Genomic DNA, 18,695 nt, shown 5'->3' with positions numbered 1-18,695 from the left:
CCTTATGTCCCCAAGCTTGGTATCACTTTTAGATCCTGCAATAAATGTAGCGTGCACACACACACACACACACACACACACACACACACACACTAAAAACCCTTTTCTCCCTCCCCACTTGCCTGTCCCCGTCACCATCCAAGATGTCACACCTCCATCACACCACAACGTTCTGTCATCCACAGTGATCTATCTGCTTATCAGTTGCTGAAGTACGAGTTGGTGAATCCAACGTAGTCGTAGCCCGCGGTGTGCCCTCGGCCCCGGGGGTCCATGTACTGCTGCATGTGTATGGTACAGAAGGATACCTGTTCTGGGGTCAGGGCCTGCAAAGCATCAAAAGAGAAAATACAGCTATAGAGATTCAAAATAGCTGGCTCTGACCATGTGTGGTGGTGCACACCTGTGATCCCAGTACTCAGGAGGCTGGGGCAGGAGGATCATAGGTTTGGGGACAGCCTTAGCAACTTAGGGAGATTCTCAGCAACTTCACCCAAGATTGTTTCAAAATAAAAAATAAAATAGGGCTGGGGGGTGTAGCTTGGAGGTAGAACACCCCCAGCTGGGTTCAATCCCCAGTACCACCAACACACACACACACACACACACACACACACACACACACACCCCCCCCACAGAATGGTTCCCTGGGAGCTACTCACATCACCTAAATGCAGGAGTTGGGGAAATTTTGAAAGAAAGAGCCAGTTCTGTTCTTATCCCATCTCATCAATTTATGATTTTCTGATGAATAAGACCAACTTAAAATTTCAACCTTGCGCTTTCTTAAAAAAAAAAAAAAAAAAAAAAAAGCACTAGCCGGGCATGGTGGTGCACACTTGTAATCCCAGCATTCTGGAGGCTGAGACAGAAGGATCGTAGTTCATGGACAGCCTCAGCTACTTAGTGAGGCCCTTCGCGACTCAGTTTCAAAAATTAAAAAAAGACAAAAATAGGGTTGGGGGTGTAGCTTGGAGGAATAATGCCCCTGGGTTTCATCCTAGGTTCTGCAAAAATAAAATCAAAAAAGCACTGAGATAGATCAAGACAGAATGGCTTGGATAGGACAATGACAGCTTGGGAGAGGGGAGGTCTGAGGGGAAACGGGTGGGTGGGTAGAAGCTTTCCAAGTGGGCAACCAAGACTGAGATGGCCCAGATCCGGACAAGCAGGGGAACGGAGCGGGAGGAGCAGGCGCCGGCCTCACCTGCTTCATGTCTTCCTTGGTGATGTAGGCCTTGCCCTCCGCCAGGGCTTGGAAAGCGCTCTCTATTTCATCGCTCGTCTTGATGTTCTCCGACTCCTTGTCAATCAGGAATGATGTATAGTCCTCCAGGGAGACGTAGCCCTTCCTGCAGAGAAACAGAGCCGGGGCTGGACCTTCTCAAAATGGAGAAGAAGACAGCCTCCTCCCACCCTCTGAGCATCTCCTGGACAGAGGGACATCGGATCCACAAGTGCGTCCCTCAGCTGCGCTCTCTGCGGGGATGTGCTATGCTTTCCATTTTGCTGTTTCTCCTCCCTCGCCCTCCTGCAGCCCTGTCTCCTAAGCTTCACTCTTTCCCCATGGTCCCTCAGCCTGAGACTCTATGCAGCTGGAGTTCTGCGTCAGTACCAGTTCCGGCTACGTAAGCGGCACTGGCTTTCTTTTGCTTTTGCTATTAGGAAGAATTCATCCTAACTGTAGCTTGTTCTATGCCCACAAACAGGCACCCAGAATGCAGAGCTCACTCTGACGAGCTGCTCTTGGAGCCTCCAAGTCTCTTGGAGAGCTGATACACACAAGAGGACTCTCTCTCCAGCCCATCCTCAGAAACAGCTGAAATTCATAGATGAAACATAAATCATAGAGCTGGACTTAGTGCCCTTTGCCTCTGAGCCAGGTTTGAAAGGATACCTAGAGCTGCCTGGTAGGCGTGTGGCTGTCTCTATCTCCCTAGTCTTTTCATCTTTTCATGGATTATTTTGTTCTATGTGCTTCTCCCCACAAGCCTGATCCCTGCTTTGATCCGACCCTCGGTCCTCCTACCTCCCTGGATCCACAGCATTCAGGAACTTCTCAAACTTGGGCTCAGGTTCACCCTCCTCCACCATGGGCAGGTAGTAATTGAGTCCTCGTAGGCAGGACCGGAAATCTTTATGACTCAGGCGCCCGGTCAGGTTCTCATCAAAGTGTCTAGAGAATAAAAACATGTGATCAGCGCAGAGAAAATCAGATCAGAGCCGAAAGAAGCAGATCTCTCCTGCGGAATCAGCTAGCTGGTGCTTCGCCGGCCTGTCGCTGGTCGGCAGAGAGCTGAGCACAGGGGCTGCCTGTTTCTATCCATTTGCTTTCTTGATTGACAGGTAGAGAGAAAAGCATAAAGCAGAGGGCAGGAACGAAGGGTAATTCAAGCATGGGATCTCTGTGAAGGTTTCTCAAAGACTGCACTGGAACCGTCATAAGGCCAGGCTATGCCACTCCTTGGTATCTCTTTAAAAGAATTAAAGTTAGAATACTATAGAGATCCAGGCACACCCATGCTTACAGCAGCAGTTTACAACGGCCAAATTATGGAACCAACCTCAGGGCGTCCTTCGACAAATGATGGGTAAAGGAAATGCAGTACATACACACACAATGGAATTCTATTCAGCCACAAAGAACAGAATCATGTCACGTGCAGGAAAATGGGTGGACCGTGACAGTATTAGGCTAAGTGAGATCGGGCAGTCGCAGAAACTCAAGGGGCAAATATTTTCTCCCATATGTAGAAGCTAGAGAGGAATTAGGACACAAAGAGACTTTGGACAATCGAGGAGAGAAACCATAGAATAGTGGAAGGGGATAGGAGGACGGAAGTGGGAAGGGCAAAGGACTAATGACTACAACAGTTCTAATCACGCCATGCCCATGTGCGGAGGTGTCCCCAGCAGCGTCACTGTTGTATACGGGGAGGGGCAGCTATCGCGGGCCTTTGGGGAGACACAAGACCTCTTCACATGTTTGTCTGTATGACGTGGAACCTCACTATGATGTTTAATTGATTACAAAGTACCAGTAGAAGTATATAAAAAGTCTAGGAATCGCACAGGCCTATTAAAAGCCATGACTGAACCTAATTAATATATCTGGATCTTTATTTACGATCCCATAAAGCAGCTGGGCCCAGTGGCACATGCCTGTAACCCCAGTACTTGGGAGGCTGAGACAGGGAGATCGTGGGTTCCAGTCCAGTGTCAGGACCTTAAAGAGGCCCTGAGCAACTTCACAAGACCTTGTTTCAAAATAAAAATAAATAAATACATACATACATACATACATACATGCATGCATACATAAATGTTAAAAAACAGGCCTGGGAGTGTAGCTCAGAGGCAGAATTCTGTGGTCTGAAAGATGAAGAAGCGTGAAGCCGCACTTACTTGTAGGTGGTGCTAAACTCCTTTAGCGTCTCCTCGCTCACACCGATGGTGTCCCTGAAAGGAAAAACACAAATTAATCCATGGAATAAAAGACAAGAGGGAGAGACAGGCCCCACGGAGGAGAGAGGAATTCTGATGCGCAATATTGTACTTGAGCTATTTAGTTCAGAAGTTGGTCAACTGTGTTCCATGGGCCAAATCCAGCTGTTCTCGGCTTTACACAGTTAGTTTATGAGACAAGAACAGTGATTACAGTTTCATATGATTGCAAATATTCAGAAAAGTGTTGGGCTTGGTGGCGCACGCTGGTGATCCCAGCATTTGGGAGGCTGAGACAGGAGGATCATGGTTTACAGACAGCCTCAGCTACTTAGTGAGGCCCTCTGCAACTCAGTGAGACCCTGTTTCAAAAAATAAAGAATAAAAAATAGGGCTGGGGCTGTAGCTCAGAGGTAGAATGCCCCAGGGCTAAATTCCCAGAGAGAGATAGAGATATTTTCAGAAGAAAAATATTTCACGAAACATGAAAACCACATGAAATTCTAACTTTTGTGTCCACAAATAAAGTTGTATGGGAACATGGGTATTCAGTTAGGAACTCTCTATGGCTGTTTTTTCATGACATTAGTGGAGCTGAAATGTTACAAGAGAAATTGCATCATGACCCACAAAATTTAAGTCATTTATATCAAGGCTCTTTGAAGAATCAGTTTGCCAACCCCTGATCTAGTTAAAAATGCTATCCCAAAGCGGCTAGAATTAATTTATTTAGGGAAAAATTTCCCTGTGCTCTTCTGATCTGTTAGGCTCCACTTGGAGTATTTCTTCCATTCTAGATATTAGATTCTGCATGGCAGGTTACAAAGGGGAATGCTTCCCAAAAAGATTGTGTACAATGGTGAAGTGACTCTGAGACTGGATGGAGGAATGAATCCTTTGTTCGCTGGATGCTGATGGGAGGTGGAGGACATGCGTCCTGTTTCATTATTGACCCCAGTTTAAAGAGAGATAGTCCGGTGATCATCGAGAGAACAAGCAATAATACATGGTGGAGAGGAGGTGGGGGATAGCAACCCTTGCTCACTGCTGATGAGCTTGCAAATGAGTGCGGCCAATAACACGGAGACCAGTTTAGACGGTCCTCAAAAGACTAGGAACAGACCCACCAGATAACCCAGCTGAACCACTCCCAGTCATCTTTTTAAAGAAATTGCAGTCAGAATATGAGAGTAATACATGCCTATGATGTACAGGATGATATGGCAGCACCGTTCATAATAGCCCATCTATGGAGCCAACCTACATATCCCTAGATGAATGAATTTAGTTATGAAACTATGGTCCGAACACACAATGGCGTTTTACTCAGCCACAAAGATGAGCAGCATTATGTCATTTACAGGGATACGGGTGAAGCTAGAGGATTTTAGGCTAAGTGAGAGTCTCAGAAAGTAAAGAAGGATGGTATGTTTTGTGTCCTATGTAAAACCAGAGAGAGATTCAGAGACCAAAGGACTTCCTATAAGTGAGGAGAGAGTGCAGCGGAACAGTGGGAGAGAATTAGGGCGAGATGGGGAGGTGGGGGAGACTCCATGAAGGAAGCACTTCCCACAATCCTATGCACGTGTGTGGAGTTCTCAACACCAATATTAAGAGCAAGGAGGAAGAGGGGGCAGGGTGGTTCTGTAGAGACGCCCGCGTGGTACTGTGTGCGTGTACCTTACTGTCACATCGAACCTCAATATGATGTTTATACTGTGCAATGCATCGACAAAAATATATTAAAGGAATATACAGAGAAGATAAAGAATCGCTCTGTGGGGCAGTAAAGAGAAAGAATGTTAGCTCTGGAGCTGAGTGTACTATCTCCTTCATCTCCCAACTCCAGCCCTTGGTTAAGTCCCCAGCGCCCGATACCACCCACACTGTCCCGCCCGGCTCCATCGCCTCAGTACTTGGCCTGGATCTGCTGCTCCAGGTTGTGCTGCATCCGCATCCCCAGCTGGTGGAGCTGGTCCCACTGCTGGGCCAGCCCGATGGTGCTGTACTTGATGTCCAGGATCAGAGCCTCTTCCATGTTGTCTCCCAGGTCCTCGATCTTGGTCAGCTGCCGCTTCATCGCCTGGATCTCCTTCTGCTTCCTCTGCAAAAGGAGAGAGGAGAGAGGCCGTCAGTCAAGCAGGAGCGCCGAACCTAGAGGCAGGACAGAGGGCCGCAGGCCAACGAGTTTTGAGATTCCCTGAATTGCAGCTTTTCAATTAATTATTTTCCAGAACCTTCTAGGACTTCATGAAAAATTAACAACTCAGGGAAACCATGTTCCGTCTGTAATTTTCATTTATAAAAAAAGTGGGAAGTTTAGGTAAAATGACCCCCATGCCTTTCTGGTATATAATAATAATAATAATAATAATAATAATAATTATTATTATTATTATTATTATTTACTGGAGATGGAACCCTGGGGCATCATTCTGCCTCTGAGCTACATTCTCAGCCCTATTTAATTTATTTACTTATTTATTCATTCATTTATTTATATTTTAAAACAGAGTCTTGTTAAATTGCTGACAGCTTTGCTAAGCTGCTGAGGCTGGCCTCAAATCTGCAATCCTCTCTGTCCTGGCAAGTACTGGGATTATAGGCGTGCACTACCCTACCTAGTGTGGCATTCTTTTTTTTTTTTTTTAAATGTTACTGGTGCATAAATCTACAGAAGACTGGGTTTTTCAATGGCATATTTGTGCAGATACATAATGTAATTTGATCAATTTTATTCCCCTGGTCCCTTTACTCTTCTTTACTAAGTCTCCCTTCTATTTTTTAAAGTATAAATCTGAAGCCACGTGTGGTGGCACACACTTGTAATCCTAGCACTTGGGAGGCTGAGACAGGAGGATCGCAGTTTGCAGACAGCCTCAGCTACTTAGTGAGGCCCTCTGCAACTCAGTGAGACCCTGTTTCAAAATAATAAAAATTAGGACTGGAGGTGTATCTCAGAGGTCGAATGCCCCTGGGTTCCATCCCCAGTACTGCAAAATATACTTTTAATAAAATAAAATATAATTATTTAATATATTAATATTTAATGTAATATAATTCATATGATAAAAAATATATATCTGAGAGTTGATGTTTATATACTGCTTTTGAAAAGGTAGAATCTCTGGGTCCTTGAATCATCAGTGTCCAGTAATTTGCACTGTGGCTTATCTGCATTATTGATCGTGTCCGGGCTCTAGGTCCACCTAAAACCCTGGCGTTCACTTGTGGGCCCCTTTCTTTCTCCACTTGGGCAGATGTGAAAGTGCTGTTTTCCTCACCCCCTGTCAAGCACATCATATGACAAATTTCTTCATCTTGCCTCTGCTTTTTCATTTCCCCAAAGAAACGAGGGCAAATTGGTTCTGAAAGGAGTGAGCCATGTCTAAAACACTGAGATGTTTAAGGCTGGTGGTCTCCACAGACCATCTCTGGCTGACATTTTCCACTTCTCTTGTTATAGAGAAATAAAATGCAATATACATTTTTTTCTCTCCTGGGAGGAGGCAATAATGAAAATAAGATAAACAGAACACTGTACTTCATTCAGTTGCTGGGAAATGATCTAGATTTGATTATATTATTCAATCACATTAAATTCTGACAGAAATTGGCCAATGTTACAGATTGTAGGCTGAGAACTTCTCTACCTGCTCCCAACTTAATCATTATAGCAATTCTGTCTGTAAGAATTATCCCCATTATATAGATGCAGAAACTGGAGTTCTGAGATTTAAGTAAACCACGTTTGAAATCCACAAAGTGGCGGGCTATGGTAGAAGGCAAACTTCTGACAGAGTCGGAACTATGGCCTTAGCGTCTTGACTTTAGGTGAGACTTATCTATAACCACTGCCAGGCTGCCTATAAAAGTGAGTCCTCTTGTACTTTTTAAATTTTTTTCAACATCTTCACTAATGAATAATCACTACTTACTTTATTTGCCTCCAATTGGGATTCCAAGGTTCCTGTTTCTTTGAGCAAAGACCTAGTTAAGAACCAAAGGGAAACATCACTCCTGATACCAGAAGCCAGTACTTCCTAAATACGTGTCGACACAGCACCCCTAAACTTCTCTGCTTCTATTTCTTCCGGGTCGCAGGACTTCTATAAACTGAAGTTTCATCAAGCTAAATGTATACAACCAAACCCTTCTGTCTTTGACAAATTTCCCTAAATTGACAAGAAGCGGACTGAGGCCTGTCCTGGTCCTTCTCTGACTGGGAGAAGGCTGCCATCTGTCCCCCCACCCCGTTATCTTTTCATTTAAAGTAATTTCTTGATATTAATGAAAGATCGGTTCCAGGATCCCTGTGGAAACTAAAATTGTAGATGCGCAAGTCCCTTTTATTTTTATTTTATTGTGAAACTGGAGATGGAACCCAGGAGCATTCTACCTCCAAGCTACACCCCCAGACCTATTTTCTATTCTTTATTGTGAAACAGGGTCTCGCTGAGTTGCGGAGGGCCTCACTAAGTAGTCGCTGGGTCTGTCCACAAACCATGATCCTCCTGGCTCAGCCTCCACAGCACTGGGATTACAAGCGTTCAAGTCCCTATTATAAAATGGCATGGTATTTGCAATATAACCACAGGCATCCTCCCATATACTTTAAATTTCCTACAGACTATTTATAGTGTCATAATGTAAATAATTAATATTCTATATTTTTAGGCAATAAGAAAAAGTCTGTGCATGTTGAGTCTAGACACCATATTCCTGGATGTTTTCAATCATCCAGATATGGAGGGGAGGGCCGCTCTGTATGCTTAAGCAATGTTGACAAGACTCCACCCACTGGAATTCAGGAGCAGAGCTAAATAGAATACACTCCTCTTTCTCACCCACATTTTGTTTGGGTTTCATCAGGAGGTGAATGGATAGTGAAGCCTTGGTACTAAGGCCCCCTTAATGAATCTTTCCACAGCGATATATTTAAAAAAAACACAATAACATAAAATACTGACCCATCCAGAAAGTAAGCCCTGGACACGGAGGACCGGAACAGGAATCAAAAAAGAGAGAAAGAGAAAAAAGGAAATCATACGTTAATATGGATTCTTTCAATGATCTTGTTTCTCTGGGTTTATAAAAATACTCCTTCAGAGCCCAAACTGTGAACCTGTGTACATATGGTTTCCAAAGCCTCCCATGCAGTTCCATGCTTATGACAAACAGCACAGATGCCAAGGGACAAGTTCAGCATCGAGCCCGCACTGCTGGGAATGATACAGGAACCGAATTCGGAGGCAGAGGAGGGATGCTGTCTCCTGGGACCACTGCTGGGTATTGTTTTTCAAACAGGATGAGGGATTTCATTCTGTCTCGTTTATCTTACCACTGAGTATAGAGAAACAGCAATTCTACCCCAGCAAATGCAGGCAGCCGGCCAACCTGGACCACTAATTCCAACCACGACACCCTCTGTATGTCCTCTTTCCTAGGTCATTGGCCTGGAAGACGTGACCAGTGTTCTCTTCACGCGCAGAACATTTCACACTCCATAAATGCAATTACCCTGAGCTATCTCACCAGATTCTTATTTCTGCTTTGGCGGGCAGCCAGCAGAATGGCTTTCTAGAAGGTGTACACCATACACCCAGCGCTTTCAGCTGGGCCAGTGAATACCCATGCAACCCTGAGCGGGTCTGCTCATCTACTCAAACTTCCTTCCACTCTGGAAATCAGAAGTGATGACAGATTTTCTCTGTTCTGGAAGTGAGGTCAGACGATGGGTGTGGAGCATTTGGAAAGTGCCAGGCGGCCAGCAGAAACACCAGGGCCACTTGCACTTTGGTTGGCAATCATAGGCAGCAGAAGGAAGAGGGAGGATACCAAGGAATGCCGAGAGGGTGTGCAGAAGGGGCGGCAGAATGAAGCTCTTATTTCCCAAATTGCAAGGATGGATTCAGAAAGCGGTCAAATTCAAATCTAGAGCACACTCCACATGCGGTGTGGGGACAGGGGACAGGCAGAGGCCCCTCCACTCCCTCTGGGACAGGGATCGTTCCTTGGGTAAATAATGAGGGCTTGTGGGTTTGGCAGGGGGCAGAGCACACCTGGTGTCCTGGATCCACTGGAGGAAGGCACTGGCGTTCTGTTCAAACTCCTGACACATCTCAAAGTTCTTGACCTGTCTGGCTTCTTCTTTTTGCAGCTCCTGTTCCCGTTCCTAAAACCCCAACACCCAGAAAGTAAGGCTCGCTTTCAAGGTCTTCGTTTGCCATAGAAGAACCAGCCGTGTAGGCTCAGCTATGCAGCTCTGTCCCAAATCTAATCTACTTTCCAAGGGCATGTGCCCAAGTGTTTATATTTCTTTTAGCCTGCCTCTTATCACTCAGTTTTGAAGCCGGCCCATGTCACTCCCCATAAGTACTTACAGGAGTAACTAGAAACAAGCCTAGTACCAAATAAGTTAATTACAAAGAAAAAAATCTCCCCGCTTCCCAATCTTTTCTTTAGGATAAAATTTAATTGAAATGAACAAATAAACAGCCCTAAAAGGAAACATAGCAAAAGAGTTGTCATTAAAAATGGTGATATGAACTAGGCATGGAGGTGCACACCTAGAATCTCAGTACTTAGGAGGCTGAAACAGAAGGATTTCAGTTTTGAGGCTAGCTTCTAAACTTAACAAGGCTCTTAGTAACTCAGCCAGACCTTGTTCCAAAATAAAAAATAGGGCTGGGGGTGTGTCTCACAGGTAGAATGCCTTTGGGTTCATTCCCTAGTACCACACCTACCCACAAAATGGTACTATGGAGAAACTTTATTACTGTTTTTTTAAACTTTTCATAATTTCAATAATGAACATAATTATAGATAGACGAAATACGATACATATAAAGGCAGTTTGGGAGGTGTGTATAAAGTAGGGAAAACCTTGGATGGGGGGATAGTAAGGATATATATATTCTCATAAACTTTGCATAACTCATTACTACTCTATCTCTTGCAACTTCTATTTGGTTCCCTGAATCATTGATCAACCGTGAGAAGTGTGAGACCATTCAAAATCTGGGGCATAAGGCACACCAATTTTGATACAGGTAGATGGATTTCCCAATGTTTTTTAGGTAGTTTTAGTCCATGAATGCTGCCTCATCTTAACTATTAACAGCGCTCCTTGCTGTCTCAAGAGTTCCCCAGCCAGGATAATAAGCCAAGTGTCCATGTTCACCGCAGACGGACTCTCTGTCCTGCCTTAAGCTACCTTGATGATGTCAGGCAGCCGTCTCCAGATCCTCTCCAGCGTCTCCACTGTGAGCCAGGTGTAAGGGCTGGAGGGCACGTCTAAAGCTTTGATCTGCTGGTCCAGCTGCAGCAAGTAGTTGAAATCTTCCTGAGCCCCAGACAAGGAGGCCAAGAAAGCCTCGTGGTCCTTCTGGAGCTGCCGGATCTCGTTGAGGGAGACGCAGTGCACTGGCTCCGACAGGTCCTCCTCCGCGTTCTCGCACCAGTTGTTGAACGCGGAGGCCTTGTGAGCAAATTCCATGAATAGCTCCTCTGCCTGCGAGGACGAGAGAGGACACCTGAGGAGCTGTGCTCAGGTGTCCTGCAGCCGCAGAGAAGAGCAGAGACCAAAACATGACTGTTTTCAAATATCCTTAGGGCCGGTACTCCTAAAAAAATAGAATTCAGGCAGGTGCATGCCTGTACTCCCAGTACTTGGGAGGCTGAGACAGGAGGACTGAGGGTTGCAGGCCAACCCTGAATACTTGGCAAGACCTCCTATAACTTAGTGAGACCCTGTTTCAAAATAAAAAATAAAAATAAAAAGGGCTGGGGGATGTAACTCAAAGATAGAACATTTATGGGTCCAATCCTCAGTACCAAAATACTAAAATAAATCCAGGTGTGGTGGTAATCCCAAACTTGTAATCTCAGTACTTGGGAAGCTGCCACAGGAGGATTGCAGGTTTGCAGCCAGCCTCAGCTATTTGGTGAGGTCTTCCACGAATTAATAAGACCCTGTTTCAAAATAAATAATAAAAATAATAGGGCTGGGGATGTAACTCCGAGGTAGAATATCCCTGGGTTGAACCCTCAGTACCACAAAAAAAAAACCTAAATAAATGATAAATAAATATAAGAATAAAACACATAACTGAAACAAGAGAAGACCATGTGGTCCGATGAACAGAATGTAGATTAGCAGACCAGCCATGGGCTTGGCATGTTCTCACTGTGTGAAATTAGTGACGACTTTCGTCGTTTACAGAATGAATGACTTCCAAAGTCATTTCACCTCTACCATGCCGAGATGGTAAAGGTACTTTTGCAATTCTCTGATCTCTTTCTCTTAAGTCCGTGTTCCAGTTCTACTTGGCACACAGTACAGAGGCAGAAACGGATCTTGAGAGAATAAATGGGAAATGATTATATATGCAAATCTGTCTTATCCTTTATCCCCTTTCTCCTTCTTTAAGTTTCTGCAGACCACACCCCCTGGCATCTGACCTCAATGTGAATGCTAACTTCCTTCTAAACTATGACCAGCAGAAATCGACATGCCCCTTATATTATTGTCTGGGAGCTCGCTATAGGCTCAGAAAGACTGAATTGTCTATTTTGCTGAAAGACAAAAAAAAAAAAAAACAAAAACACATTGGTTGCTCCAAACAGCAGGTGATCAAAAATAGTTTTAGACTTAAAAATGCACCATAAAATTTGGGTCAGCAGATTGTATCTCTCAATATATTTGTCTTGAGAAAATAAGGAAAGGAGTTTTCTCCTCCTCCACCAAAAACAAGAGTTATCGAGAAGAAGACTGTCCCAAATGTATGGGGAATGGCAAAGTTATTAAACCATGACTACTTACCTTGTTTTCATTTCAACACTCTATATGCTTAAATTAACCAGTACAGAGAAAATTAACATGGCTTCCACAGAGAATAGGCACAGAAACTCATAAAATAATTCATATTATTTTCATATTATTCTGGATTGGTCAAATATTTCACAAATATTTTTTAATAAAAAATAAAATAAGGTGGGGCGTGGTGGCTCATGCTTGTAATCCCAGCATTTGGGAGGCTGAGACAGGAGGATCGTGGTTGGAGGACAGTCTCGGCTACTTAGTGAGGCCCTTTGCAACTCAGTGAGACCCTGTTTCAAAATAAAGAGGAAAAAATAGGGCTGGGGGTGGATCTCGGAGGTAGAATGCCCTTGGGTTCCAACCCAGTACTGCAAAATAAATAAATAAATAAAAATAAAATAAAGCCCCTTGAAATATGAAAAATAAAGAAAATATATTAAGAATGTGAAGCATCTTCCTACGTAGGATGCATGCATATACACGTGAAATTGCTAATGTAACTGACTTCCTTTTGCACTTTGGATTTATTTCTACAAATTCTGTGTCTCCAACAGAGTAGAAAATAATTAAGTGTTCAGATTGACTGACTTTTATTTGTGTGTTTATTTCTCAATTTCTCTTTCTTCCTGCCCTAACTTATTTCCAAGGTATGGTCTTGGAATATTCAAAAAATGCCACCGACTATACTGATTTCCTTTTATAATAATATTTCTTATAATCAATATCCAATGCTTTAGTAGCTACTACTTGAAAGAATATTTTAATCACTATCTATATAGTTCTTGTTTTATACTGCATTTTATTTTATTTTATATCATTTATTTATTTATTTTGTGGTGGTACTGGGGTTCCTGGAAGCCCTTCTACTTCCGGGCTGCACTCCCAGACCTATTTTATATTTTTATTTGGAAACAGGGTCTCTTAAGCCAGTGCGGGTGGCTTCGACTTGCACAATCCTTCTGTCTCCACCTCCCAAGAGCGAGGGTTACACCAGGCCCAGCTTATACTGCATTTGAGATCTATTACTTCTCTCTTTTTCGATCTCATACTGAGTATTGAGCCTAGGGGCATTAAACCTTCAAGCTACACACACAACATTATTTTCTTTTCTTTTTTATTTTCAACAGGGTCTTTCTAGGTTGCTGAGGCTGGCCTTGAACCAGTGATCCTTCTACCTCTGCCTCACAAGTACTGAGATTACAGATGTGCACCCCCCCACACAACTCTATCTTCTCTTTTAAGCAACAACAGGTGGCAAATATTGTCCTATTTCTTAAGTGGGGGAAGCAAAGGTCGTAGGTGTTAAGTGCCTCTTGGTTCTAGGTTTCCCACCTGGGGAAGGCTGGTAAGATTGAGAACACATTTCATGGCTCCTCATCTGGTGCTCCTTTTATTTGAGTTAGATTAAAGCACAAGGTCACCCTTGACTTCTGCCTGCCAATTAGAGTTCTATCACATAAAAGACCTCTTCTCCCAACCACTTCTTCCACTAGACATGTCTGGCTACCATCTCATTAGTGATGTGACTGATCAGCCTATTTTTAAAGCTTTTCCTATCAATCTAAAAGTATAAGCTCCCTTTTGCTCCATTGGAATATCTTCTCGGTGCTTTGTGATGCAATAAATATGTGTCGATTTTTCCAAGAAGTGTTTCCAATATCGCCATCTGATTTCCGTGATCGCCATCCAGATAATGGAAACCTGGGTGCACCGTGTGGTCCTTCCTTTGTTCCTCTCACCTTCTGCAGAGGCAGTCTCTTCTCCAGCAGTGTCTGCCTGTGGGCTGCAGAGGCGTCCAGCAACTGTGCCCAGCGCTTTTGCAGGGCAGCATGGCGCTCCTCAATGGCCGGGCTCTGGCTGTGCTGAGCCGCCATCAGTTCATCCTTCAGGTCCATAATCTCAGAAAGTCGCTCTTGCTGGAAGCTCTGAAGACTGGCATCCAGTGTGTCCTGAGAGAGACCAACCGAGGGCTGTGAGCATGGGTCCCCAGCGATCATTCACACCTGATATTGTAGATAGATATAAACATTCACACCTGATATTGTAGATAGATATAAACTGTCCTCTAAAGAACTCATTTATTAATGTTTGGAGTTGACTAATTGCGTCTCAAGGGCTGTAATCCCAACAGTGGGTAAATCCATTGTAATGAATTTACTTGGGTGACGGCTGGAGGGGTGGGTCCCTGAGGATGCTGCCTTAGGGATTATATATGGTTCCTCCTCCTCCTGAACTATGTCTGTCTTGTTTCTGGCCTCCGTGATGTGAGGAACACAGCCCATGAGCTCTCTGTTTCTCTACCTCCTGTCACCAGGTCCCTGGCCTCACATGGACTGAACCCGAAACTGTAAGACAATCAATCTTCTAGCCTGGCGTGGTGGAGCACCCTTGTAATCCCAGCATTCGGGAGGCTGAGACAGGAGGATCAGGGTTCACAGACAGCCTCAGCTATGTAGTGAGGCCCTTTGCAACTCAGTGAGACCCTGCTTCAAACTAAAAAATAAAGAAATAGGTCTGGGAGTGTAGCTCAGAGGTCGAATGCCCCTGAGTTTCACCCCTAGTACCACAAAAAAAGTAAAGAAAATCAATGTTCTTTCCTCTATGTTATGTGGTCAGTCTTTTAGAGTATAGCTGTAAGAAGGCTGACTAGGAAACCTGGGTTCCATGAGATTTGTATCATGGGCAAGAAAAAGGCCAGGTAAGAATAAGGATGATGATGAAAAGAAAACATAATTTAGAGATTTAAGGGGATGTTTGTGGTTGGAAAGTATGGTTATATTCAGTGTATGTGCATTTTATGACAAACTTTTAGTACTGGGGATTGAGTCCAGAGGCATTCTATCACTGAGCTATACCCCCAGCCCTATTTTATTTTGAACGAGAGTCCTGCTAAGTCACTGAAGCTGTCCTGGAAGCTTTGATCGTCCTGTCTCAGCCTCCCAAGTACTGGGATTACAATTATACACCACCACATCTGGCTAACACTCTTTGTTTTTACTAACAGTGACTACTAGGAAACTTGAAAGTATTCAAGCTAACAAAAGTTCTTCTACAGGTGCTAGTTCCACAAATAGGTTTTTAAAACTTTCTTCACAGAAATGTTGATATAAAAAAATTACAAAATTCAGAAATTCTGCTTTTAGATATAACAGGGTGTCTTATATTAGACCAGTTATTTTTCTTTGAGAACAACTTTAACAGCTGGATAAAATTTCAAAAAATAAAAATTAGTGAGTTCTTCAGGAATTTAGTGAGGCCCTATTGCAAAATAAAAAATAAAAAGGGTAGGGAGTATATACCTCAGAGGCAAAGTACACCTGGGTTCAATCCTCAGTATCAAAAAAAAGTACAAAAAAAAACTGCACAGTTTTTTGAAAGAAATTAGAATTCAACTCAGATAGCCACACTCAAGAATCCAAAATCCCAGAGAAAAGAGAAGAGAGTGGCACTGAAGTAGAAACGATATTGTCTCCGTGTTTCTCTGTGAAGTACAAGTTGTACAGGGTCAAAGCTCAGAGCTCTTGACAGTATCATAAATTAAAGAGAAAAAATGGTATCCTGCAGAACTGGGGCATCCAGGATAGGAGGGGGCACTAAAAGGGAACTGCAGAAAAGTAGTTTCAGTATTCTCTGTTTTTCTTCTCAGAACAATTTAGATTCCTAAATGGCAGAGGAGACAAGCCCTTGAGATCAAGTGGAGTAAGAACCCTACTTTCTAGGTGGAAATTTGGAAACGTCACAGTGCTAACTTAAGGACCTGTCAAGCAGGAGCAGCCTGGCTAAAGGAATTTAACCGAAACCTCTGAACGATGCTAGAGATAAGCACAGATTAATGTGTGTGCGTGCAAAGGAAAACAAACAAAATGCTCCAAACGATGTCCTAAAGCCCCTTACCCCCTGCCCACAAGTCTGGGGATTAGATGAAGTACTATAATTTACAGTTTTTACCAAAACTCCTAAGTTAATTACTTGAGATGTAAATGCACTCATTTTTCTGTTTTTCCAATAAAAAAGATCAAATCAGAAAACTAAGGTATGATATTTACAAAAGACATGTTTTAACATATAAAGATACAAAAAGGTTTTTAAAAATCTCCAAAGTTTCCCCAAAATGGAAATACAAATATACTGCAAATAAAAAAATAAAGAAGAAAAAGAAAGTTGATGTGCTCTGAAAAAAAAGTCTTTAAGTAAAAAAATGTCATTAGAAAGAAACCCGGGGCTGGGCGTGGCGGCGCACGCTTGTAATCCCAGCATTTGGGAGGCTGAAACCAGAGGATCGTGGTTTACGGACAGCCTCAGCTACTTAGTGAGGCCCTCTGCAACTCAGTGAGACCGGGTTTCAAAATAAAGAATTAAAAATAGGGCAGGGGGTGTAGCTCGGAGGTCGAATGCCCCTGGGTTCCATCCCCAGACCCGCAAAAAAAAAAAAAAAGAAAAGAAAGAAAGAAAGAAAGAAAGAAAAGGAAGAAAGAAAGAAAGAAAAAAGAGAGAGAGAAGCCCAGCATGGTGGAGCATGCTTGTAATCCCAGCATTCGGAAGGCTGAGACAGGAGGATTGGGGTTTGTGGCCAGCCTCAGCTACTTAGTGAGGCCCTCTGCAACTCAGTAAGACCTTGTTTCAAAATCGAGAATAAAAAATAGGGCTGGGGGTATAATGCAGAGGTAGAATGCCCCTGTGTTCAATCTCCAGTACTACAAAAAGGAAAAAAGAGAGGAAAAAGGAAAGAAAGAAAGAAAGAAAGATTGAAACTTCTCATAAGAAAATTTCTCAATTCATCAAGAGGATTCTACTTGTCAGTGTAACTTTTAATCTAGACCAAAAATATATAAAAATAGCAAAGCACTTAAAAATCACAAGTAACACTCCAAATCTGGTTGATAACATAGATCACTGTAAAATATATACTCTTTTCAAAGTTATACACAACATTCACCAAAAGGACCATTTGTTGGATATAAATCAAACTTCTGATATAATATAGAGCATTATTTCAAAACACAGTGAAGTTAAAGTAGATATGCATGTCAAAAAAGATAATAAAAAGTCCCTAGATGTTTAGAAATCAAACTATTCACTAACCAAATAATCGACAGTCAAAGAAGAAATTAAGTTAGAAACAGAAATAGAAAAAGTTTAACCAAATAAGAAAAAATAAAATAAAATAGGCCAGATGCCACTAAATCTTTGCTTAGAAAAAAATTTATAAGTTAAATTTATTTATTTTATTTTATTTTATTTTTGGTGGTACTGGGGTTCCTGGAAACCCTTCTACCTCCGGGCTACACTCCCAGACCTATTTAATATTTTTATTTGGAAACAGGGTCTCTTAAGCCAGAGAGGCTGGCTTTGAACCAGCGTGATCCTCCTGTCTCCACCTCCCAAGCGCGGGGATTACAAGCGTGTGCCACCACGCCCAGCTTAATTTATATATTTATATACTTAAGAAAAGAAGATGGATTGAAATTTTGATGATCTAATTATCCATGGCAAGACATGTAAGAGCCAACCCAAGACCATCAAGTTAATCTCAAAGAAAGTAAAAGACAGTAAGAAAGGCATGAAAAGATATTGCTATGGTTTGGAAAAGGCTTAAGTGTATCTCCCGTGTTGGGGACTTGATCCTTGGCGTTGTGAAGTTAGTGTGGGATGGTCGGGGTGTGGCCTTAGAAGGTGCTGTAGACCACGGCTTCCATTTCTAGATGGATCTCCATACCCATGTACCTGCCATCCTCCATGGGGCCTTTGTTATGATGTTTGGGCTTTCAGTCTCAAACTTTGAGCCAAATCAACCTTTATTCTTCATAAAGTTAGTCTGAACCAGGGATTTAATTATAAGAACAAGAAATAGATGAGTACAGACAAGAATAGAATAGAACACAAATTAGCAGGGAAGCATCTTAAAAGCCAAAAGTCAGTTCCCTACAAGATGGTGAGTAGAAGTATCTTGAGAATTAGAGAGAGAGTTAGCAAATTATTAGTACTGGGAAGGAAGAAGGGGACAATAGTATGGATCCTACAGACGATACAATCACAAAATGCTGAAATGAGATAATCCGGAGGGCTGAGCTTCTCTGGATGGGTATGGGCCTCGGTGGAACCTGTTTCCAGGCAGCGGATCTCACCTGCTTTGCCAGGAGTGTGAGGAAGGCGGTAAGGTCTGCACCATTGCTCTTGGTCTTCAGGCTTGCTTCCTTCTCAGCTGGACAGCAAAGAAATCCATTAAAAAGAGAGCGCAAGTTGACTTTGCCTGATCCCTGCTTTGAAGCAAAAGGATTATTTACAAGAGACAACAACTCCCCCCCCCCACCCCTGATTTTATCAGTAATGCTCCAGGGGAGCAGTGGAGAATACCAAATAACTTTTCTAGACTTAACACAGGATAAAACTAATGGAACAAGACCTAGGGCCAAGGGACCTGTTGAGTGTT

At 43.0% G+C, this 18,695-nt stretch overlaps 1 protein-coding gene across 1 annotated transcript in view; it reads right to left on the bottom strand.

The window, feature by feature from the left end:
- Positions 1–200: 200 nt before the first annotated feature.
- Positions 201–18,695, bottom strand: part of SPTA1 (spectrin alpha, erythrocytic 1) — a gene marked incomplete at both ends in the record, with an annotated part of 76,700 nt that continues 58,205 nt past the window's right edge. Inside the window, 10 exons of the mRNA XM_080691972.1 lie at positions 201–326; positions 1,208–1,352; positions 2,030–2,176; positions 3,406–3,459; positions 5,361–5,548; positions 7,383–7,464; positions 9,507–9,619; positions 10,661–10,957; positions 14,005–14,214; positions 18,391–18,467. Of these exons, the coding sequence (XP_080548098.1) occupies positions 201–326; positions 1,208–1,352; positions 2,030–2,176; positions 3,406–3,459; positions 5,361–5,548; positions 7,383–7,464; positions 9,507–9,619; positions 10,661–10,957; positions 14,005–14,214; positions 18,391–18,467 (1,439 nt within the window). The remainder of the gene's footprint in view (positions 327–1,207; positions 1,353–2,029; positions 2,177–3,405; positions 3,460–5,360; positions 5,549–7,382; positions 7,465–9,506; positions 9,620–10,660; positions 10,958–14,004; positions 14,215–18,390; positions 18,468–18,695) is intronic.

Source organism: Muscardinus avellanarius (assembly GCF_963383645.1).
Source record: "Muscardinus avellanarius genome assembly, chromosome: 3".
Lineage (NCBI taxonomy): Eukaryota > Metazoa > Chordata > Mammalia > Rodentia > Gliridae > Muscardinus > Muscardinus avellanarius.
The sequence above is the reverse complement of the archived record's forward strand: the minus strand, read 5'-3'. Positions and strand labels throughout refer to the sequence as shown.